Source organism: Oryctolagus cuniculus, chromosome 4 (genome assembly GCF_051225735.1).
Source record: "Oryctolagus cuniculus isolate XC-2025 breed Fujian yellow rabbit chromosome 4, ASM5122573v1, whole genome shotgun sequence".
In the NCBI taxonomy this organism is placed as follows: Eukaryota; Metazoa; Chordata; class Mammalia; order Lagomorpha; family Leporidae; genus Oryctolagus; species Oryctolagus cuniculus.
Window position 1 is genome coordinate 169,261,880 of NC_142870.1, and position 23,781 is coordinate 169,285,660.

The following is a 23,781-nucleotide window of genomic DNA, read 5'->3' on the forward strand; positions in this document are numbered from 1 at the left end:
GGCCCAGGTCCTTGGGCCCTGCACCTGCATGGGAGACCAGGAGGAAGTACCTGGCTCCTGGCTTCAGATTGGCACAGTGCATCGGCCGTAGCAGTCATTTGGGTGGTGAACCAACGGCAAAGGAAGACCTTTCTCTCTGTCTCTCTCTTTGTCACTAACTCTGCCTGTCAAAGTGTGTCCTGTTTGTGGAATGAGAGTGATGATTTTATCTATCTCACAGGGCCTATAAAGGGTTATTATTACTTTTTTCAAATTTAAAGAAAAACTTTATTTATTGATGATCTGACAAACAATTCCTGAAAGATCAACTTTTCCAGAAAACTGTAGCTACACAATGCATTGCTTCTATTGTGTTAAAATGTTAACATTAGACACAAATAGAAAACCCATGAAACAAGCCACCATTCTTCAACAGTTTGAGCAAAGATAAAATGCCTAAGGAACCACATGGATGACTTGCCAAGGATGGGCTCTTTACTTTAAACATCACTTAAAAATTAAAAAAAGAGCACAAACGGAGGAGTTTTTCAGTTATATACTTTTTTTTTTTTTTTTTTTTTTTTTTTTTTTTTTGACAGGCAGAGTGGACAGTGAGAGAGAGAGACAGGGAGAAAGGTCTTCCTTTTGCTGTTGGTTCACCCTCCAATGGCCGCCACGGCTGGCGCGCTGCGGCCGGCGCACTGCGCTGATCCAATGGCAGGAGCCAGGTGCTTCTCCTGGTCTCCCATGGGGTGCAGGGCCCAGGTACTTGGGCCATCCTCTACTGCACTCCCGGGCCATAGCAGAGAGCTGGCCTGGAAGAGGGGCAACTGGGACAGAATCCGGCGCCCCAACCGGGACTAGAACCCGGGGTGCCAGCGCCGCTAGGTGGAGGATTAGCCTAGTGAGCCGGCCCAGTTATATACTCTGAATTGAACCTGTGGCACTGAGAATCGGAGCATCTTGTCCTTTAGCGTTAACACATTATGAAAGTGCGTAGTGTCAAAGGAATAGAACCACCAGCGTTCAAAGCAGCTTTGTCGACCAGGCAGTGAAACCACAACACGTCCCTCTGTTGTCCATCACTGAATACACTGGTGGCAACTTGGAAATGAAAAAGTAAGAAAAGAAAAAAAGGAGCTGCAACCCCATTCATTTTCTGTGTTTAAAATCAAACAGGGGGCCGGTGCTGTGGCGTAGCGGGCAAAGCTGCCACCTGCAGTGCCGGCATCCCACATGGGCACCGGTTCGAGTCCTGGCTGCTCCACTTCCAATCCAGCTCTCTGCTATGGCCTGGGAAAGCAGTAGAAGATGGCCCAAGTGCTTGGGCCCCTGCACCCGCATGGGAGACCAGGAGGAAGCTCCTGGCTCCTGGCTTCGGATCAGTGCAGCTCCGGTCCTTGCAGCCAACTGGGGAGTGAACCAGTGGATGGAAGACCTCTCTCTCTGCTTCTCCTTCTCTCTGTAACTCTTTCAAATAAATAAATAAATCTTAAAAAAAAAAATCAAACAGAAAACAAGCATGGATTCTGTTAGACACTAACGTCTTCAGACTGCATCGTTTGTACAAGAGAAGGGCTGAGAACAAAGATATGCTTACAGAGACGCAGTCCTTAGTGAGTCTGGCGCCTCTCACACAGCTTCCCGGTGCTTCCCAGGGGAGCCCGTTCATAGTCACTGGTGCTAAGCACTTTAGGACATCGTGAAGATAGCTGAGTAATACAGCAAGGCCTTCTCATCCAGAGGTGTGGGGGCAACATCACTGCAGTTGGCACACACAGTCGCGGCAGATGTGGCGCCCCAGGCACTGGGCCATGGGTGCGTCCGGGTGCTCTCCGAGGACGGCAGCGTGCGGTGGGCCCTCAGGTCTGGAGGGCAGCTGTGTGCCCAGCATTACATGAAGGGATTCTTTCATCCCTGCCACAACTTCATGAACAGCATACTCCTTGTTATCTGTGTTTCCACGAGATTTCTCGTAATTTGCATAATCTTCCAGAAAGGAATCCACTTTGTTCTTGGCAGGAAGATAAAAGAGCTGTTTTTGTCTGGTAATTTAGTCCCAATCATCAACAAGCTGTGGCTTGAGCTCTTCAGGAATCTTTACTTTTTTTTTTTTTTTTTTTTTAAGATTTTATTTATTTGAGAGGTAGAGTTAGACAGTGAGAGGAAGAGACTGAGAGAGGTCTTCCATCTGTTGGTTCACTCCTCAAATGGCTGCAACGGCCGGAGCTGTGCCGATCTGAAGCCAGGAGCCTCTTCCAGTCTCCCACGTGGGTGCAGGGGCCCAAGCACTTGGGCCATCTTGTACTGCTTTCCCAGGCCACAGCAGAGAGCTGGATTGGAAGAGGAGCAGCCGGGACTAGAACCGGCGCCCGTATGGGATGCCGGCGCCGCAGGTGGAGGATTAACCTAGTGTGCCACAGCACCGGCCCCCAGGAATCTTTATCTTCCACTCTGTTCTTGAATTTCCTCACTTTCAACAGCAGGACCTGCGCAGGCCCTCTCCTTCCGAGGAGGCTGCGTGTTGCTGGCTCTGCCACCATCTCCATTTCCAGGAGTTTTCTGTTCCAGACCAGATGTCGTCTTTCCTGGAGCAGCCCCCTCTTCTTCCCCCCTGCATGCTGCTCCCGATGGGCCGTCACAAGTTCTCGCTCTTTCTGCAGAGTGGTGTCCACACGTTTGAGTACTCTGCTCTCTGGAACCCAACCATCCCAGTTTCTATTGCAACCACTGTAATGTATAAAATATCACACTTGTTTGTCCTTTGCTGCACCCCGTACACACTTTGCTTCATAAAGAAGGGCCCTAGGAAAACACGACACTCGCTCACCCTCCTGGAACTTAGGCTTCGGGTCCTGCTTGGGCACATTCGTGAGTGATTCGCCGCCGCCTCCTTCTCCCACCACCCGACTACCCCATCCAACTCGGCATCAGACGCACCATCAGGCACCGCCGGTTCTATATTCATTATTATTTTTTTTTAATTCTTTCTTCTTTTAGAGGCTGAGGGAGAGAGAAAGAATGAATTCCTATCTGCTGGTCCTTTTCCCAAATGCCCATGACAGGCCTGGGCTGGGGTAGAACCAAGAGCCAGGAACTTAGTCAAGGTCTCCCACATGGGCGGCAGGGACTCAGTCGCTTGAGCCATCACCACTGCCTACCAGGGTCTGCATTAGCAGCCGTCAGGAGCCAGAGCCGGCAACTGGACCTAGGTACTCCGACGTGGGATCCAGGTCTCTCAACCAGCGTCCTAACCACTGGGCTATGTGCCTGGCCCAGGCCCTAATTTTTTAAAAAATGCTAGCTAACAGTACATTAGGGTACTGGTAGGAAGGATGGGAGAGGCAGATGGGAGAAATACTCAGTAAAATTGACAGACTGGTGAGTGAGGACAGTAGGTGAGCAGGAAGCTGAGCTCCTTGGAAAAGGGTCTGTCTGGAAAGATTCACAAGGTTTCTTTTCTTACATAACATAGAAAAGTGGCTTGAAACCACTATTAAGGCAATTTTTAAAAGTTCATTTATTTGGAAGAGTTGCAGAGAGTGGCCGGCGCCGCAGCTCACTAGGCTAATCCTCCGCCTTGCGGCGCCGGCACACCAGGTTCTAGTCCTGGTCGGGGTGCCGGATTCTGTCCCGGTTGCCCCTCTTCCAGGCCAGCTCTCTGCTATGGCCAGGGAGTGCAGTGGAGGATGGCCCAAGTGCTTGGGCCCTGGACCCCATGGGAGACCAGGAGAAGTACCTGGTTCCTGCCATCGGATCAGCGTGGTGTGCCGGCCGCAGCGCGCCGGCCGCGGCGGCCATTGGAGGGTGAACCAACGGCAAAGGAAGACCTTTCTCTCTATCTCTCTCTCTCACTGTCCACTTTGCCTGTCCAAAAAAAAAAAAAAAAAAAAAAAGAGTTGCAGAGAGAAGTAGAGACAGAGAGGTGTTCCATCTGCTGGTTCACTCCCCAGATGGCCACAATGGCTGGAGCTGAGCCAATCAGGAGCCAGGAGCTTCTGGGTCTCCCATGCAGGTGCAGGAGCCCAAGCACTTGTGTCATCCTCCACTGCTTTCCTAGGCACATTAGTAGGGAGCTGGATTGGAAGTGGAGCAGCGGGGACTCAAACCAGGTCCCCTGTGGGATGCCAGAGCTGCAGGCGGGGGTTTTAACCTGCTGTGCCACAGCTCAAGCCCCCCCCCCCCTTTGAATTTCAGATATAGAGTGGGAGACAGAGACAAGGCTCCCAGCCAGTGGTTATCGCCACAAACGTCTGTAGCAGCCAGAGATGGGCGAGGGCCAGAGCCAGGAGCTGAGAACTCAGTCCAGGTCTCCCCTGTGGGAGGCAGGAGCCCAGTCACTTGAGCCCTCACCACTGCCTCCCAGGCATCGGCAGGAAGCTAGCATCTGGGGCTGGGAACCAGACGTAGGCACTCTTGTGGGATACAGGCGTCTTAATGCTAGGCTCAACATCTCCTAAACCAGTGTCACTTTTTACTAAATGCTAACAATGTTTCAGAATTACTTACTGACTTTGCTCTTTATTATTTGAAGGGAGGAAATAGCTGGAGCTGGGGCTCAATCTGAGGTTTGAAGTTACCGGAGAATTTGGACTGTGGCGATGGTGGTTGGCAGGGTTGACAGGAGAGGTTGATGGTATTATGAAGGAGGGAAAAATAGGGCCACATGGGTAATAAGAAGTCAAGAAAAGAGAATTTACAGATGGCTTTGAGCAAGGATGACCAGAAAACCTGTAGAAAGAACAAATAAATGTAAACGATTAAGTCAAGGTTACGTTTATTTAGAACACCCCTGGATGGGCATTTGGCCTGGTGGTGAAAATGCCATGAGGACGCCTGTCGCTCCCCTTCTTCATGGAGGAGCGACACTAAACCCTGCCTGGGTTTCCTATCCGAGTCACGGCACCATTATGTCGCTCCCCCTCTTCGTGGAGGAGCGACACTAAACCTGCCTAGGCTTCATATCCGAGTCACGGCACCATTATGTCGCTCCCCCTCTTCGTGGAGGAACGACACAGGACCCTGCGCTGTTCTTTTGTCTGCTCGGCCCTCCCCGGGTTTGCTGCTGGTTCTTCCCGGGTTGGCTACTGACCCTTCCACCTCCGTGGAAGGGCGGTTCCCCCTGCCACTTTCCCCACTTCCGCGGGGGAGCGGCACACCGCCGGCCGGCTCTCTCGGGGGCTGCACAGGTGTTCCTCAGGTGTTCCTGGTGCATGTTGTCTCTCTCCTCCTTTATAGTCCGCTTCCACCAATCCCAACTCGGCTGCCCACACGCCGAGTACGCTGCTCTCCTCCAATCAGGAGCAGGTCCTGCTGTTTATTGGTTGAACTGGAGGCAGCTGTGTAGAAGCTGTTTCCTCCTCTCCCAGCGCCATATTGTGGGAGAGCAGATGCATAGAATAAGTCTTAATTCGAGTAACAGTCTAATCCGAGTTGCTCCCAGTTGCTCCCCACAGACGCCTGTGTCCAGTATCTGAGTATGTGGGTCTGTCTCCACCTCCGACTCTCAGTTCCTGTTTCCCACTCCTGTGAACGCCTGGGAGGCAGCAGATGATGATGGCTCAAGTAACTGGGCTCCTGCTACCCATGTGAGGGACCTGGGTTGAATTCCTGGCTTCGGCCTCCAGGCTGTTGGAGCATTTATGTAGTGAACCAGTAAGGGAAGCACTCTGGCTGTCAAATAAATAAACATAAAAATTAAAAGCAAACAAAATCATCCCAAACATTTTAATTATAATGAAGTACATAAAAAAAGTGTAAGTGTACTTTGGGGGAGCTGGTGCTGTGTTTCTGTGTGCAGCACATCCTTAAGCATCTTTTATTGTATTTTTTTAAAAAGATTTATTTATTTATTTGAAAGTCAAAGTTACACAAAGAGGGAAGGAGAGGCAGAGAGGGAGAGAAGTCTTTCATCTGCTGGTTCTTTCCTCAGTTGACCGCAATGGATGGAGCTGTGGAGCTGTGCTGATCTGAAGCCAGGAGCCTCCTCCAGGTCTTCCCACGCAGCTGCAGGGGCCCAAGGACTTGGGCCATCTTCTACTGCTTTCCCAGGCCATGGCAGAGAGCTGGATGGAGAGGAGCAGCTGGGACTCAAACCGGCGCCCATATGGGATGCTGGCACTGCAGTGGCAGCTTTCATCCTCTGTGCCACAGCACTGGCCCCCTTAAGCCTCTTTTCTAAGGCTGTTCGAGTGGTGGCAAATTTTTTCAGTTTCTTTTTGTTGTGGAAGATCTTTATTTCATCTTCATTCACAAATGAGAGCTTTACAGAGTACAGTATTCTGGGTTGACAGTTTTTTCTCGTAAGACTTGGAATATATCATGTTCTCCTAGCCTGTAGGGTTTCTGATGAGAAGTCTGCTGTGAGTCTAATTGGAGATCCTCTGAAAGAATCTGATGTTTGGTGCACGTTTTAGAATCTTCTCTTTGTGTTTTACTGTGGAGCATTTGATTACAATGTGTCGTGGTGAGGATCTTTTCTGGTCACGTCTACTAGGCGTTCTGTGTGCTTCCTGTACTTGGATGTCCCTTTCTTTCTCCAAGTTGGGATAATTTTCTGTTATTATTTCACTAAAAAGGCCTTCTAGTCCTTTTCTCTTTCCACACCTTGGGTCGTTAGATAGTATCCTGTAGATTCCCAACAGTGTTTTTAGTTTTCTAATTTTCTCTTCTTGTTTTTCGTCTGTATAATTTCCTGTGCTGGGGCTGGCTCTGTGGCGCAGCGGGTTAACGCCCTGGCCTGAAGCCCGGGCATCCCATATGGGCGCTGTTTTGAGGCCCGGCTGCTCCGCTTCCAATCCAGCTCTCTGCTATGGCCTGGGGAGGCAATAGAAGATGGCCCAAGTCCTTGGGCCCCTGCACCCACTTGGGGGACCCAGAGGAGGCTCCTGGCTCCGCATCAGCGCGGCTCCAGCTGTTGCGGCCAATGGGGGAGTGAACCATCAGATAGAGGACCTCTCTTTCTCTATATATATCTCTGCCTCTCCTCTCTCTGTGTAACTCTGATTTTCAAATAAATGAATAAATCTTTAAAAAAGAAAGAAAGAAAAAAACATTTTTAAAAATTTCCTGTGCTTTGTCTTCTAAGTTGGATATTCTTTCTTCTGCTTCACCAATTCTGTTGTTAAGGCTTTTCACTTCAGTTTTTTTTTTTTTTTTTTTTTTTTTTTTTTTTTTTTTTGACAGGCAGAGTGGACAGTGAGAGAGAGAGACAGAGAGAAAGGTCTTCCTTTTTGCCGTTGGTTCACCCTCCAATGGCCGCCGCAGCTGGTGCGCTGCGGCTGGCGCATCGCGCTGATCCGAAGCCAGGAGCCAGGTGCTTCTCCTGGTCTCCCATGGGGTGCAGGGCCCAAGGACTTGGGCCATCCTCCACTGCACTCCCGGGCCACAGCAGAGAGCTGGCCTGGAAGAGGGGCAACCGGGACAGAATCCGGCGCCCCGACCGGGACTAGAACCTGGTGTGCCAGCGCCGCAGGCGGAGGATTAGCCTATTGAGCCGCAGCGCCAGCCATCACTTCAGTTTTTATTTGTTCTATTGAATTCTTCATTTCTAAGATTTCATATTTTTTTTTAAAGATTTATTTATTTATTTGAAAGAGTTACACAGAGAAGGGGAGAGAGAGAGGGAGGGAGGGAGGGAGGGGTCTTCCATCCACTGGTTCACTCCCCGACTGGTCGCAACAGCCAGAACTGCACCAGTCCGAAGCCAGGAGCTTCCCCTAGGTCTCCCACACGGGTGCAGGGACCCAAGGACTTGGGCCATCTTCTACTGCTTTCCCAGGCCACAGCAGAGAGCCAGACTGGAAGTAGAGCAGCCAGGACTCAAACCAGCTCTCACATGGGATGCCAGCACTGCTGGTGGTGGCCTTACCTGATACGCCATAGCGCCGGCCCCAGTTTCTCTTTAAGATCTCAGTTTCGTGTGAAACATTTTCATATCATGAACAGATTTCATTAGTTCGCGCACTTGATTCTGAAATTCCGTTTCTGGCATTTCTTCAGTCTCATCATCTTCACAATCTACTGCTGTGTTCTTTGGGGGCATCATGTTGCCTTATTCTTGTTTCCTGAATTGGTGCATTCGTTATTCAGCATTTGTGGAGATACTGGTTGATTTCTTTGTTTTTCAGCTGTGGCAGCTTTGATCTTTGTACTTTGCCTCTGTAGATGAGTGCAGTGTCTGCCTTCAGTGATGAGAGGCGTGTGCTGGTTGTGGCCAGGGAGCTGTGTTCAGTTCCCCAGGGTGAAAGGCGTGTCTAAGGTGACACACCCAGGTTTGGTGCAGTAAATCTCTGTTTTTTTTAATCAGCGGGGAGGCTTATTGTGCTCAGCTGAGTCCCTCTCCTCGAAGGAGACCAGCGCCTGAGCGCTAGCCCCAGGGGTATAATATTCATCCTCTCTGTCCCAAGGACCACACAAATGACCTGTGCAGTCCTCAGTGTGAGCTCAGATTCCCCTGCAGTGCCCCTCACCAGGTATCCAGGGAGCCCTGAGTGTTGCAGCCTCCCACAGAGACGGCCCACGTCCCAGCCACAGTGTGAGTCCTCAGTGTTTGCACAGTCCTGGCACACAAGCCTCCCACAGTCACGAGCACCCAGCCCCTGCCTGTTCTCCCCACCAGACTCAGAAGTCTTCGTGTGGCTGATTGCTGGGCATGGACACGAGCTGGAGCAGCTATTATGTATGTCCAAAATGGTGCCCGCTCTGAATTGGCTTGTTACGGAACGCCATGAGAGAAACGTGCCCCTCTTTTTTTTTCCCCTGTACTTTGGCAGGTTCACTGTCCCCCAGGGGCTCCAAGCCGGATTCCCTCCAGGCTCCTCCTGCAGCTCTATCACCAGCGACTTGGCTGCTGCAGTCTGGTCTCACCCCACTCCCCCAGGCTGGTGTGCAGGCTCTCAGCTGCTAGGTCCTGAGTGTGGGTGTCCACACCCTCCACGTAGGTCCATGGTGACCCTCTAATTTGTGTAGAGCTCCGTCTGCTGTTTTCTCCCTAACTCTTCCCTGAGACTGCGCTCTCCGCTTTTTTTAAACTTTCTTCTAGACTAGAACAGTAAGCTCTCTCCGTACTCCACCCTCTTAATCCCCTCCTGTCATATTTCAGTCGATGTTTCAGTATGTTAAAATTTTGCCAATTGTCCCAATAATGTGCTTTAAGGCTTTACTTTTCAAACCATGTATTATATGTTTATATATGTGTGTGTATGTATGTATAGTTTTTTCATTTCATATTTGAAAGGCAAAAAGAGACAACGAAAACTTCAGTCTCCAGATACCTGCTGCAAGTGGGGTTGGGCCAGTCCAAAACGAGAAGCCAGACCTCATCTGATTTTCCCACGTAGGTGGCTGAGACCCAAGTGCTTGGATCACCATCACTGCCTCCCTGGGTGTGCATTAGTAGGAAGCTGGAACTGGAAGCAGAGCCAGGACTTGAATCCAGGCCTTTTTTACTGTGGGATGTGGGTGTCCCAAACGGTGGCTGAATGGCTCTGCCTGGTGTCCAACCCTGCCCCCGCCCCCCCCCCACAGTATTATATTTTGATATGTCTCTTGAGACTCTTTAATTCCACTGGCCACTCTGATTTCCCGACAGCAGTGACTTTTTGAAGAGACCAAGTTATCTGGTAGAATATCCCAGGGTTCCAGATGTGTCTGCTTCTTCCTGGCGTCCTTTACTTGGTTTGTTTACCGCCTGTATTTTCATAAACTGAAATTTATTTGGGCTATTAGATGTGTAGCACTTTGTAGGAGTCAGGTTATCCACTATTAGTGATGCTAAATTTGGTCGGTTTGTTAAGGTGGTTGACAGGAGCATCTTTTTCCAGGCAACTGGAAGTACTCTCTGGGGAAGCGATTAGGCATTGTGCAGACATCCCCACTTGAGACTGGGCATTGCAGAGGGGCACCTCCCTGGTTCTGTTGCTGTGTGCATCTGTTAGCAGGCCTTCTGCCGCGAAGAGCAGCTCTCTGGGCAGGCGTTGTGGTGCCACGGTTAGGCTGCCATCTGGGACACCCACATACTGCGCCACTTTTGATTCCAGCTTCCTGCTAATGCACATCGGGGAGGCAGCAGTGGTGGCTTAAATAGGTGGGTCCCTGCCACCCGTGTCGTCTGGGGCTCTTGGCTTCTGCCTGGCCCAGCCCCAGCTGTTGTGACCATTTGGGGAGTGAACCAGCAGATGGAAAATACTCTCTCCCTCTCCCTCTTTCCCTCTTTCCCTCTCCCTCTCCCTCTCCCTCTCCCTCTCCCTCTCCCTCTCCCTCTCCCTCTCTCTCTCTCTCTCTAACTCTGCCTTTCAAATAAGCCAAATGGTTTTTTAAAAGTTCAAACATTTATAACAACCCTTCAAAATTAGACCTTCAAATAGAATAAGATATCTAAGTTGAATGTGAAAGTTTGAAGGATATCCAGGATTTTTGAATTTGTGACTTTAATATTTCAAGTATCAATGTTTCAACTAGACTAAAATTCAGATATTTCTATGCATAAAAAGTGCTTTTAGATGGGAAGATAAGAATACTCATTGTCAGTGGCAGTGTTCTGCTTTGCCTGTCTTCCAAGCGTGCTGACCCTAGTTACTCGAGGTCTGTGACTGGCAGGATGCTACGGTTTGTGGCACTGCTGCTGGTATGACTGGCTTATCCTCTGGGCCAGTTCTCCAGCTCTTCTGTCCAACTTCAAGTAGAGGGGACCTGCTTTAGTGACTGCTTGTACTGTAGAACGTGGCTTCACTGGTCGTGTTTTACTTCTCGGAGCTTTGTAGAAATTAGTCCTTTTTTATAGTTTCTTTATAAAAAATGATTTACTTATTGGAATCAGAGTTAGAGAGAGAGAGGGAGGGAGGGAGAACCCAAAAAAGAGAGAGCGCTTCCATCTCCTGGTTCACTCCTCAAATGGCCATGACAGCCAGTGCTGGGCCAGGCTGAAGCCAGGAGCCAGGAGCCTCATCGGGGTCTCCCATGTGGGTGACAGGCACTGCCACTCTCCCCTGTTTTCTCAGGCACATCAGGAGGGAGCTGAATTGGATGGAGCCAGAGCAGCCAGGTGTGGAACTGGTGCCCGCAGGGGATGCCGGCATCGCAGGCAGGAGCTTAACCTGCTACACCACAAGGCTGGCTTTTTTTTTTTTTAAGGATTTACTCATTTATTTATTTTAAAGTCAGAGTTATACAAAGCAGGAGAGGCCGAGAGAGAGAGAGAGGCCCTCCATCTGCTGGTTCACTTCCCAAATGGCCGCAATGGCCAGAGCTGCACCAATCTGAAGCCAGGAGCCAGGAACTTCCTCCGGGTCTCCCATGCGGGTGCAGGGGCCCAAGGACTTGGGCCATCCTCCACTGCTTTCCCAGGTCACAGCAGAGAGCTGGATCGGAAGTGGAGCAGCTGGGATACAAACCGGTGCCCATATAGGATGCTGGCACTGCAAGTGGCGGCTTTACCCGCTACGCCACAGCACCGGCCCCAATACTGGCTTTGAAATTAGTATATGTGGGGTTTTGTTAAGTCAGAAATACTTGTTTAGATGATAGAAACCACATTTGAAGTGTCTTAACCTTAGCTATATGGTGACTTTAGTGAACCTGAATTGATTTTTTTTATTTTTTATTTTTTGAAGTGGTAACCTTTTTCTTTTTTTCTAGAAAGAGAGCTCCCATGTGCTGGTTCTCTTCCCAGATGTCCACAAGAGCCAGTACTGGGCTGTAGCCAAAACTTGGAGTCAGAAACTCAATCCACATCTCCCATTTGGGTGGCAGTTCCCAGTCACTGAGCTGTGGCTGCGGCCTCCCAGGACAGGAAGCTGGACTCAGGAGCTGGGGATCAAAGCTAGATGCTCCGTGTGAGACATGGGAGTCTCAACCGTGAGGCCAGGCATCCTCCTCAGGCCTTTCAGTTTCCTCATTTCTTTGGAAACGTCTTTCTTTTCTTGAACATCATTGGAGCTATAGCTAGTAGTCATCCTCCAATCAGATTTGAGTGGTTAACATTCTGTGCTGGAATGTGTCTGTTCTTTCCGTTAACTGACTTTTTATGGTTTTGAAAAAGCAGTACATATCTTTTCTACTTAGTTCAAACCAAAAAGCAATTATTTGGTTAGAAATGAAGTCCGTTGGCTTAAAGAATGTCAAGGCTTGTGGGTCAAAGAGCTCTGTTCGCCTAGAAGGTCAGCCGTGCTCCTTAGGCCAGAGCAGAAGGAAGGTCAAGCTTATGGATGAGCGGTCGTATACTCTGTCCATTGGCAATGGAGACTACTTTTGGACAGATAAAGACACGCTGTGGAATTATGTGCAGTCTCTGTCTGGTAAGAAGTGAGCAGTTACAAATAATGGACATTGAAAAAACATTCTAAAACTGACTACAAAAATGAATACTCTTAAAAAAAAAAAAAACTTGAGAAGCATAGATAAGCAAACATAATTTTTATCTTGGGTGGCTGTTTAGCGTGGTGGTTGGGATGCCACCCGGAAGCCCACATCCCTCACTGGAGTGCCTGGGTTCACGTCCCGGCTGCTGCTGACCCAGCTTCCTGCTGAGGCACACTCTGGGAGTAGCAGATGCTGGCTCAAGTGCGTGGATTCCTGCTGCCCAAATGGGAGACCCGGGTTGAGATCCCAGCTCCTGGCTTCAGCCTGGCCCAGCCCTGGGCGTTGTGAACATTTTGGTTGTGAGCCAGTGGATGAGAGCTCTCTCTGCCTCTCAAAGAAATATTTTTTTTTTTTAAGATTTAGTTATTTAGGCCGGCGCCATGGCTCACTAGGCTAATCCTCTGCCTGTGGCGCCAGCACACCAGGTTCTAGTCCCGGTTGGGGCGCCAGATTCTGTCCCGGTTGCCCCTCTTCCAGGCCAGCTCTCTGCTGTGGCCAGGGAGTGCAGTGGAGGATGGCCCAAGTGCTTGGGCCCTGCACCCCACGGGAGACCAGGAGAAGCACCTGGCTCCTGCCTTCGGATCAGCAAAGTGCTGGTGGCCGCAGCGTGCTGGCTGCGGTGGCTGTTGGAGGGTGAACCAACGGCAAAAGGAAGACTCTCTCTCTCTCTCACTGTCCACTCTGCCTGTCAAAAATAAAAAAAAATTATTTATTTACTTGAAAATCAGAATTACACAGAGAGAGAACTAGAGGCAGAGGGAAAGAGAGGTTTTGCATCCGCTGGTTCACTCCCCAGATGGCTGCAACACCTGGAGCTGCGCCAATCCAAAGCCGGGAGCCGGGAGCTTCTTCTGGGTCTCCCAAATGGGTGCAGGGTCCCAAGGACCTGGGCCATCTTCTACTGTTTTCCCAGGCCACAGCAGAGAGCTGGATTCAAATTGGAACAGCTGGGACTCGAACCTGTGCCCATTTGGGATGCCGGCACTGCAGGTGGCAACTTTACCCGCTACGCCACAGCTACGCTGACCCCTAAGAAATATTTTTAAATTCGTTGTTTAAAATTTTATGGTGAGTATTTGTGGAATGGGAGATTTTGCTTCGATCTAAAACTTATACCTTGCCTTTTTTTTTTTTTTTTTTTTTCAGTTAATGTATTTATCTGAAAGAGTTACAGAAAGAGAAAGAGATGTTCCATCTGCTGGTTCACTGCCCAAATGGCCAAGGAGCCTGGAACTCCATCCAGGTCTCCCATGTGGGTTGCAGGATTCCAACTCTCAGGCCGTCACCCGCTGCCTTTCCCAGCACGTTAGCAGTGAATTGGATTGGAAATACAGCAGACAGGTCTTGAAACTGCTGCTCATTTAGGATGCTGGCATCGCTGGCGGAAGCTTAAACCCATTGCTCCGCAGTGCAGGCCCCATGAACACTGATTTATCTGCTAACTTTATCAGAATTAACATTTCTGGGACTGGTGTTGTGCCAGAACTGGTCAAGCAGCCACTTACAGCACTAGTATCCCACATGAGTGTAGGTTTGAGTACTGGCTGCCCCACTTTTGATCCTGCTCCCCCCCACCCCATGCACCTGGAAAAGCTACCCTTTTGTGGCCATTTGGAGAGTGAACCAGCAATGGAAGATCTTGCTCTCTTGCTCTCTCCTCCTCCCCTCCCCCTTCTTCTCTCCCTCCCTAACTCAGCCTTTCAAATAATCTTTTCTAAAAAAGAAAGAAGTAACATTTCACAGAATGCCCTTCTTATAGGGCAGATAAGTTCTTAGATTGATAGGTTCTCAAAAGCAGATTATTGTTAGTATAAATGTGATTTGAGAAGGGTGTAGACATTTCACAGTAATCTAAGGCGGTCTGTAATCAAGTTACACTAAATTAACTTCATTGTCAATTTGTGTGGTTAAAGATTTATTTATTTATTTAAAAGTCAGTTACAAAGAGAAAGATGGAGAGAGAAAGACCTTCCCTCCATTGGTTCACTGCCCAAATGGCCGCACCAGCCAGAGCTGGGCCAGTCCAAAGCCAGGAGCCAGGACCTTCTTCTGGGTCTCCCACATGGGTTCAGGGACCCCAACACTTCAGCCATTCTCCGCTGCTTTTCCCAGGCACGTTAGAAGGAAGCTGGATCGGAAGTAGAACAGCCGGGACCTGAACTAACGCCTTTACGGGTGCTGGTGTTGCAGGCAGCAAAGCACAACGCCGGCCCCCACTTTGTGTGTTTAAAGTACAGACATAAGTGTATTTAAAAAAATAACCATAGGAAGCCTTAGTTGTCCTGGCAGAGGCAGAGGGAAAGGGAGCTGGTGGTTATTTAGCGTTTCCAGCTAAAGACAGGCCAAGAATAGACTGTACCGACTGAGTGACAGGTTCCAAGGCGTGTGCCCGTTTCCTTACACCATACTGGCTCTTGAAAGAGGAAGGCTGGGAACCCCCGCTGGCTGCTGGCACATCTTAGGCCAGCGGTTCCTAGTTAGCTCTTCTGACCGCTGATTCTTCGAGATGCTCCTGGAATGTGGGTTTCTAGGCAGTTACCAAAAAATGCCCAGACTGGGGCAGGCATTTGGCCTAGCAGTTAAGACACTGCTTGGGACCCTCGTATCTCATAGCAGAATGCCTGGATTTGCCCGGCTCCTCTCCAGACCCCGGATGTGCACCCTAGTGGGAGCAGATGTCACCCCTGTGGGAGACCTGGATTGGGTTCTTGGCTTCTGACTTCTGCTTGGCCCAGCCTCTCCCGCATCTGTTGTGGGAATCTGGGGAATGAACCAGTGCAGTGGGTCAGAGCCCTCTGATAAGATTGTAAGTGTTACAGTTTGGTGGGTTCTCACACTCTGAGCACACCACTGGATCTTTAGCAGACTCCGCTAGCTTCCTCAAGGTAGCTGCTTATCTGCCTTATGTTAGTTTTGGGCTGGCATTTAAAAATTTTATTTTTAATTTTTTAATGTTTGTTTACTTTCATCTACTTGAAAGAGTGTCAGAGAGAGATCTAGTGATTGATATTCCATTGCTGGTTCGCTCCCCAAATACCCATAACAGCTGGTGCTGTGGCAGGCCAAAGCTAGAAGCCCAGAACTCCATTCAGGTCTCCCACGTGAGTGCAGGGGCCCAAGGACTTAGGCCATCCTCCACTGCTTTCCCAGGCCACAGCAGAGAGCTGGATAAGAAGAGGAGCAGCCGGGACTGGAACTCGGCGCCCATATGAAGTGGTAGGATTATTGACGCGGAGAGCAAATTAGTGGGAGCTAGGAGTAAGGAGGAGGGGAGGAAGTGTGTGTAGCTGTAAAGTAAAAAAGAGAGCATCCCGGAGTTGATGGCTGTGTGCGTCTTGACTGTCCCTGTGTGCGTCTTGACTGTCCCTGTGTACGTCTTGACTATCCCAGTGTGCGTCTTGACTGTCCCTGTGTACGTCTTGACTATCCCAGTGTGCGTCTTGACTGTCCCTGTGTGCGTCTTGACTGTCCCTGTGTGCGTCTTGACTGTCCCAGTGTGCGTCTTGACTGTCCCTGTGTGCGTCTTGACTGTCCCTGTGCGTTCGGGCTGTGAGATGGTCCTCTGATGTTGGGGAAATCGGGTGAGGAAACGAGGGATCTCTCTGTGTATTGTCTGCAACTGTATGTGACTCTGTGATTATCTTACAACTGAAAGTTTAATGTAAAAAAAGGTTAATCCAAGTGAGGAAAATACAGATGTTCATTGTATAGCCTTGCAGCTTTCCCATACGTATGAAAATTTTCAACATTGAAAGTTTGGGGCATGAATAAAAGGGATTTTTAAAATTATAGAAAAATAGATTGAAGGTTCTTTTTTAAGTCAAAAGAAGTTTTCTAAGTGGGAAAAATACTTATAAATATTGAAGAAAATAGCTTTTTTTTAAAGATTTATTTATGGGGCTGGCACTGTGGCGTAGTGGATAAAGCTGCTGCCTGCATCCCGTGTGGATGCCAGTTCAAGACCTAACTGTTGTACTTCCGATCCAGATCTCTGTTTCTTAAAAAAAAAAAAAAAAAATTATTTATTTATTTGAAAAAATTACAGAGAGGGAGGGACAGAAAGATCTTCCACCACTGGTTCACTCCCCAGTTGGCCATAATGGCTGGGGCTGGGCCAATCCAAAGCTAGGAACCAGGAGCTTCTTCTAGATCTCACACGTGGGTGCAGGGACCCTAGGACTTGGGCCATCCTCCGCTGCTTTCCCAGGCCTTAGCAGAGATCTGGAGCAGAAGTGGAGCATCTGGGACTCGAACCGGTGCCCTTATGTGATGCCAGCATCACAGGTGGCATCGACACCACTACACCAGCACCAAAAAATAGTTTCTAAAGGTTGTTACTAATGATTATGTACAGCTTGTTTGTTGAGATAACACTTCAGAGAAAGCAAGAAGTGTCACAGCATAGGTGTCCTGAATTTTGAGGCTGAAGGTGAAGTTGGGATAATGCTTATTAGTACCTTAGCCAGCTATGGAAGGATTGGGGCTGTTCCCCTACCTGCCCTCCTGTCTCCAGTGCAGGGTGTCCGGCGCATAGCAAACCTTCCCAGGCAGACGAATCAATTAATCCACAAGCTTTTATTGGGATTCCACTCCCAGGTGAGGTTCCCCGGTCCCAACAGAGCGGGGCGGTCCCAACAGAGCGGGGCGGTCCCAACAGAGCGGGGGCGGGCCGGGGAAATCGCGCGTCAGAGTTGGGAGGGCTGCTTTTATAGATGCAGGGCGTTTCGTGGTACTTGGCCTTGGCAGAGGGAAGCACTTCCTTTCCAAGTGTTCTTGCGCACTGGTAACGTTGGTCAGCCCTTTTGACAGCTCTAATTCTGGCAGCTTCCCTGGGAAGACAACAGGAGGAGAACCAGGGACAGATCCGCTGTACGCTCTTATTTCTGCAGATCAGGGCGCGGAGAAGCACGAAGGGGCAGGTCCGTCGTCCGGCATCACGGATCAAGAGAAGGAGTTCTCCACGAACGCTCTCCAGGCTTTCACAGTAAGAAGTGGCCTCTCCCTCTCCTGGTGGTGGTTTTTTCAAGGAGGGAGGGAGGCAGAGACAGGGAGGTCCCACCTGCTGGTTCAGCCCTCAGATGTTTTCAGTGGCTGGGGCCAAAGCTGGGAGCCAGGAGCTGGGAACTCAGTGCAGGTCTCCACTGTGGGCAGTGGGGTCCCAATTACTCAAATCTCACTGCCACCTCTCCAGATTGGCCTGGTGGAAGCCTGGAGTCAGGAGCCAGAGCCAGGAATCAGGCCCAGGTACTCTGGTGTGAGGTGTGGGGTCTCAGCTGGCGCTCAGCACCTGCTCCTGGCTTCTCAGTCTGCGCAACTGCAGGACTCTGTCAAGTGGAGTCTCCACAGTGAGCTTTTCAGTTGATGGTTTTGTTTGATAATAGTTAAATGTAGTTTTGTTTGATAATAGTTAAATGTAGTAAGAGGTATGTAAGTGTGATTTTAAATGCAGTGAAAGCAAGGGAAGTCCTTGGAACCATTCCCAAGTTTCTGTGTTTTCATAAACATGTTTAGCTCTCACATTGTTGTGTTTTGAAGTCTTTTAAATGTACTTGTAAAGATGTAGGTCGATGCTTTCATTTCACTGCTCTCCGATTCTTTGTCCTGGATATCCTCTAAAGTGGGATGCCAGGGGTTGGTGTGGGGGAGCAGCCACGTGGCGGTTTGGGCCTGGGATCCAGGTGGAGCTCCTGGCTCCTGGCTTCAGCCCAGCCTCGCCCTGTCTGTTGAAGGCGTTTGTTGAGTGAACCAACAGAAGATTGCGTCCTTTATCTCTGTCCCTCGGCCTTTCAGATAAACAGATAGCCAAAACTTTTAAAAGTTAATTTAAAAAAACTCCAGAAGGCTATCGTCATAATTTTAGCTTTTCTAACATTAAGTGATATGAAAGAAAACTTTGATTATCAAGGTCATATATATATAGCAAAATGGGATACTTGAATATTCAAAGAAATTACAATTTGAGATACTTATATCCAACTGTATGTCTGACAGACAGATGTGTCCCTGTCAGTGTGAGTCCTAGGAAGTACATATATACAGTTTCTCAATTGACATGAAAATTGTTTCGTGTAACTGATCTGTTTGGGGGAACTATATCTTTCATTTTAAGAATATTTAAGGTAAAAATGAATACAATGTACTTGGGGATGGTTATTGTTCTGAACACTGGTATGTAATTGTATGTGTGTGTGAATGTGTGTGTGTGTTTTTGTTTTTGTTTTTTTAGTCTGGAAATTACGATGCCTGTCTACAACACCTCGCCTGTCTACAAGATATAAACAAAGATGATTATAAAATAATTTTGAATACAGCAGTAGCTGAATTTTTTAAAAGTAACCAAACAACAACAGATAATTTGAGACAAACACTTAACCAGCTGAAGAATCAGGTGATATGCAAATGAATTTAACTATTTAAAATGTTATTATATTCTTGAATTTGTGAAATATAGCTAGTTAAGGAAAATATAATTACTTGACTGATATTAATGGCATAATTTCTAATGTATCTGAAATATTTGTTGGAATTAAACTTCCTTAGTTAAAATTATTAATCTAGGCAATGAAAAATATGTTGTATGGGTTTTTTTCTGTTTTTTTTTTTTTTAATGAGCTTGAACATGATAGAACAATATGTGAAATTTGAATGGGCTTTGGAGTTTTGAAGGTTGAAGTAGAATTGTATGGAAGAACTTGGCTTCTGAGGTGCTCCTATCTTGTTAATGACTGCAGAGACAATGAGTAGTGTCTGCCTGTCCTGGCGTTTGGGATCAGGGACGGATTGTCACCGTGCGACCAGGCCCTACCAGGAACCTTATGCAGTGTCTCAGCCACTCTGCCCAGTAGTCCCGTGAGCAGCTGCCGTGGCGTCCCCTCTCGCAAGTGGGGAAGCTGAGGCATGGAGGGCGTGTACAAGACTGCGTTAGGACGAGCCTTGTGAACGCAGGCGTGTCTGCTGCAGAGCCCGCGCTCTGTCACTGCTTTGTGCTGTAGGGGCTCTTGAAACTCCGTACTGTTGTGAATACCCTGTACCGTACAGTATCAGCCTAAAGTACGGCTCAGTTGGAAATGAATATCCCTTGGGCTCTTGCTAATTCTTTCTAATTCTTTTTATTTTTTTTTAAGATTTTATTTATTTATCTGAAAGGTAGAGTTACAGACAGTGAGAGGGAGAGACAGAGGCTAATTCTTTTTTTCTTTTTTTCTTTTTTTCTTTTTTTTTTTTTTTTTTTTTTTTTTGACAGGCAGAGTGGACAGAGACAGAGAGAAAGGCCTTCCTTTGCCGTTGGTTCACCCTCCAATGGCCGCCGTGGCTGGCACGTTGCGGCCGGCGCACCACACTGATCCGAAGGCAGGAGCCAGGTGCTTCTGGTCTCCCATGGGGTCCAGGGCCCAAGCACTTGGGCCATCCTCCACTGCACTCCCTGGCCACAGCAGAGAGCTGGCCTGGAAGAGGGGCAACCGGGACAGAATCCGGCGCCCCGCCCGGGACTAGAACCCGGTGTGCCAGCGCCGCAAGGCAGAGGATTAGCCTAGTAAGCCACGGCGCCGGCCACTAATTCTTTTTTGAGGTCATTTTTTTGACTCTACGAAAATTCTTTATCAAAGAATGAGAACAGCCAACATTTATTGATTGACTACTGAATGCCAGATTCTGTATTAAGCACTTCTTCTGCCTTATCTCATAAAATCCTTACATTCAACCCTTGAGGAAGATACTTGTTATTGGGGTTTAGGAAGTCCAATGATTTTAATTTATGCAACTAGTAAGGGGAGGAGCAGGATTTGAAGTGAACCTCCTGCATGTGTAGCCCCCTTGGTGTTCCTAGACCATCACCTTCCGTTGTAACTTTACACGTGACTCTCTCTGGAGTTCCAGGATCAGAGGAAAGATGACGTTTGCCCCTACCTAGGGTGACACCCCTCTGCTCCATGGGCCATTTCCTTCAAAGTCATGGAAATGTTCTCTTAGAATACAGGGTTTGTGCAAGCTTACTGTTAAGCCAAGAAAACCTGCTTTTTGAAGTCCTTTTGTTGGTCCAGTGCCTTCCGAGCATTTGGTTTCCTAGAAGTGTTTGTACTTAATGTCTTCTGGCTTCTCTAAGTCGCGTGTCCACGGTCGCGTGTCTTAGGGGCAGTGACATGGTTTTTCCACCTACTCCACTTTCATCAATGTTTTATCTCCTTGATCGAGCAATCTTGTTCTGCCTTCAGCAGTTATTGGATTATTTTTGGTGAATCATAAAAAATGTGGCAGTTATTCAAGTGGTAAATTCAGCCGGAGCTGAATTCAGACCGCTTTGTCTGAAATACCCCTCGCTGGTTAAAAATTAGAATTAGCCCTTCCTTAGCTCATTCTTTCTCTGAGTTCTTTCTTTTTAAGGAGACGATCTTTAATCATTTGCAGATAGAAACTTGAAATGGGAAGGATGTCATAAAGAGCTCCCAGGGACCGGCGCTGTGGCGTAGCAGGCAAAGCCTCTGCCGGCGCCAGCATCCCATATGGGTGCCAATTCCTGTCCTGCCTGCTCCACTGCCGATCCAGCTCTCTGCTTTGGCCTCGGAGAGCGAAAGATTGCCTAAGTGCTTTGGCCCCTGCACCCATGTGTGAGACCCAGAGGAAGATCCTGGCTCCTGGCTCCTGGCTTTGGATCAGCTCAGCTCCAGCTGTTGTGGCCATCTGGGGAGAGAATCAGCAGATGGAAGATCTCGGTCTCTGTCTCTTCTTCTCTCTGTAGCTCTACTTTTCAAATAAATAAAATCTTAAAAAAAAAAAAAAATCTCCCAGACTCAATGAAGTGTACACGCTGGTGGTCGTCAGGTACCATTTGCTAATATTTACCCTGTGTTGGGCTCACCACAGTGACGAGTCTGCGGAAGTCCAGTTACAGATCACGCTGTGTTCTGAACCCTCGGGTTCTTACCATTAGCCAGGCAGAGGTTGGTAAGGCCACGTGCCACAGTTCCCCTGCATGACTTAGGGAAGTGTCATTAGTTATATGAGAATTAATTATGTAGTGTTACAGTCGTTTATTGCAGTCTTCATAATGACAGTGGATTAGTGTTAACATAGGTGGAATTCCAATTGCATGTATTATATGGAATTAAGAATGGCTTACAAGCCCATTGCCCCAGTTCAGGGAAGGGGCTCTACAAATGTCATGAGCTTTAAAATATAAGTGTTGATTCTTGTTCTTCTGATCGGCTTGAGAGCTAGGGTTTCAGAATAGCCCTTGAGAGCCTGTTCTGACCATCTTGTGTGACATCGTGTATTTTTGGTTTTCATTACTTTAGAAAAATCTGTTCTTTTTAATTGGGAACAGAATCTGAAAATATGCTTCCTAGCCATGTATCCTTGGATAGCATAATGAAGCATTCTGTGCTGGTTTCCACGATTATAAAATGGAGATTCCATGTATGTCCTAGAGGGTAGAGAGGATTAACCTGGCAGGCCTGGCGCACGGTAAGTACTTAGCTGCTGCTGTTAATGTTTACATTTCACTTTAGTTTTTACAACATGGAATCCAGCCGTCCGTATCGTATAATGCTTTGTGGGGAGAGGCCATTTGGGGTTTTGCCCCTTCTCCGTGTTGACTCTGGCAGTGCAGGAAGCTGGAAGTGGGCGTCCCGCTCGGAAGCCACAGCGGGGAAGGTACCGTCAGCGTGGCGAGGAAGAGCCGGGCCCTGCCGTGTGCAGGGTATTTAATAAAGTGCAGCAAAGCTGTCTGCTTAGGAGATTTGTATTCTGCTTGGACAGATGAATGACACGATTTTTACAGCGCGAGAGTGATCAGAAGACAGCGGTCCTGTTGGAAGTGTGGGGAAGTCCAGACTGAGGGGTGCTGGCCCGGGTCCCTGCTTGCTGTGGGTTATTTCACTCTCTTCCTTCCTCACAGTCAGAACACAGTCGTGGCTTGTCGTTTCGCAGGTGCACTCAGCTGTTGAAGAAATGGATGGGCTAGACGACGTGGAGAACAGCGTGCTGTATTACAACCAGGCAGTCGTTCTGTACCACCTGCGGCAGCACACGGAGGCCATATCCGTCGGCGAGAAGCTCTATCAGTTCATAGAACCTTTTGGTAGGTTATCTGGCAGGTCAGGAACTTCCTTATCAACCCCTGCTCACAGAGCTCCCTGGTGCTTCGTACCTATATGTCAGTAATTGTCTCTAGAGCTACGTGAGCTTTTCCTAATGGTTAAAAAGACTGAAATTATCTTTTGGCCTTTAGCTGAATCCAGGTTTTCTTTCAACGTCTCTTGCCAATTTTTGAAGGTAACTGTGAGAAACACTGATGGAAAGACTTCCTGGCTTTTGCTGTATTTTGTTTTGTCTTTGTGTGAACTCTGCCGTGTGTACCTGACCCCCTTCTCACCTCCCTACGTAAAAGGAAGGACCATTTTGCAATGTTAGGGGCTGCACACTGGCTCCTTGTCTCTTTTCGTGGGTAATCCTGGCATAGACAGTAGAGAACCGTGTTACCTTTTCGGTATTTTAACCAGCTTGCTATCTGAACTAGCCTCAAAAGGAGTGGTAAGCAAGGTCAGGGAAAAGGAAAAACTAGGGCGCAGACCCAGCAGCAGAGGGATGCTGACCCGGGAAGAGGGTGTTGGAGAGAGTGCTTGGTTCCCAGCCCTCAGCAGCCGGATTGCACGTGTTTTGTCTTCAAAACACGGATGAGAATTCCTAATTGATGAACACCTGCTTGCTGGTGTGGTCACCCAGGACAGATGGTGGGGTGTGACACCACCTCTGGGGGTTTGGGAAGGCCTAGAGGCTCCCTTTCCGCTGACAGCTGGTTAAGCAGCTGGTCCCCGGGCTCCAGAGAGCCATTTTGTCTTCCTGCATCCTGAGGACTCAGTGGCCGGGCCAGCTGGGCAGACGAGACGCCGGTGGGAAGGCTAAGGAGCCAGTGACCAGTCCCCGTCTTCAGAATCACATTTCTGGGATATCACACGTGTTTTTGTGTAAAGCTACAGTTGTTGATGCTTTTTGGAAATCTCAGAACGTTGACAAGATCTTATTCCTCTGTACTGTGGCTGAATAGAATCTTAATTATTCAATTTTCAGATCGACTTTTCTTCTTTTTTTTTTTTTAAGATTTTTTTTAAAATAAGGTAGTACCATTTAAAAAAAAAAAAGATTTGTCTTATTTATTTGAAAGAGTTACAGAGAGATAAACAGAGAGAGGTCTTCTATCTGCTGGTTCACTCCCCAAATGGCAGCAACAGCTGGAGCTCAGCCAGGAGCCAGGAGCTTCTACCAGGTCTCCCATGTGGGTGCAGGGGCCCAAGGACTTGGGCCATCCTCCGCTGCTTTCCCAGGCACATTAGCAGGAAACTGGATCGGAAGTGAAGCAGCCAGGACATGAACCGGCACCCATATGAGATGCTGGTGCCACAGGCCAGGGCTTTAACCCACTGTGCCACAGTGCCGACTCCTCAC

General features: G+C 48.5%; 1 protein-coding gene and 1 pseudogene across 6 annotated transcripts in view; one reads left to right on the plus strand and one right to left on the minus strand.

Annotated features, from left to right (window-relative positions):
* The window catches only part of CNOT10 (CCR4-NOT transcription complex subunit 10), an 83,092-nt gene that overhangs the window by 9,100 nt on the left and 50,211 nt on the right, over nt 1-23,781 (plus strand). For 3 of the 6 annotated variants that reach the window (XM_008266104.4, XM_070072908.2, XM_089331221.1), the window contains exons 2-4: nt 17,229-17,323; nt 18,566-18,727; nt 22,267-22,417. In XM_008266104.4, coding sequence (XP_008264326.3) covers nt 17,229-17,323; nt 18,566-18,727; nt 22,267-22,417 — 408 coding nt within the window. The remainder of the gene's footprint in view (nt 1-17,228; nt 17,324-18,565; nt 18,728-22,266; nt 22,418-23,781) is intronic. The other 3 variants (XM_051818530.3, XM_070072911.2, XM_089331222.1) reach the window with 1 other exon arrangement.
* On the minus strand, nt 1,454-8,026 carry LOC149127213 (mortality factor 4-like protein 1; annotated as a pseudogene).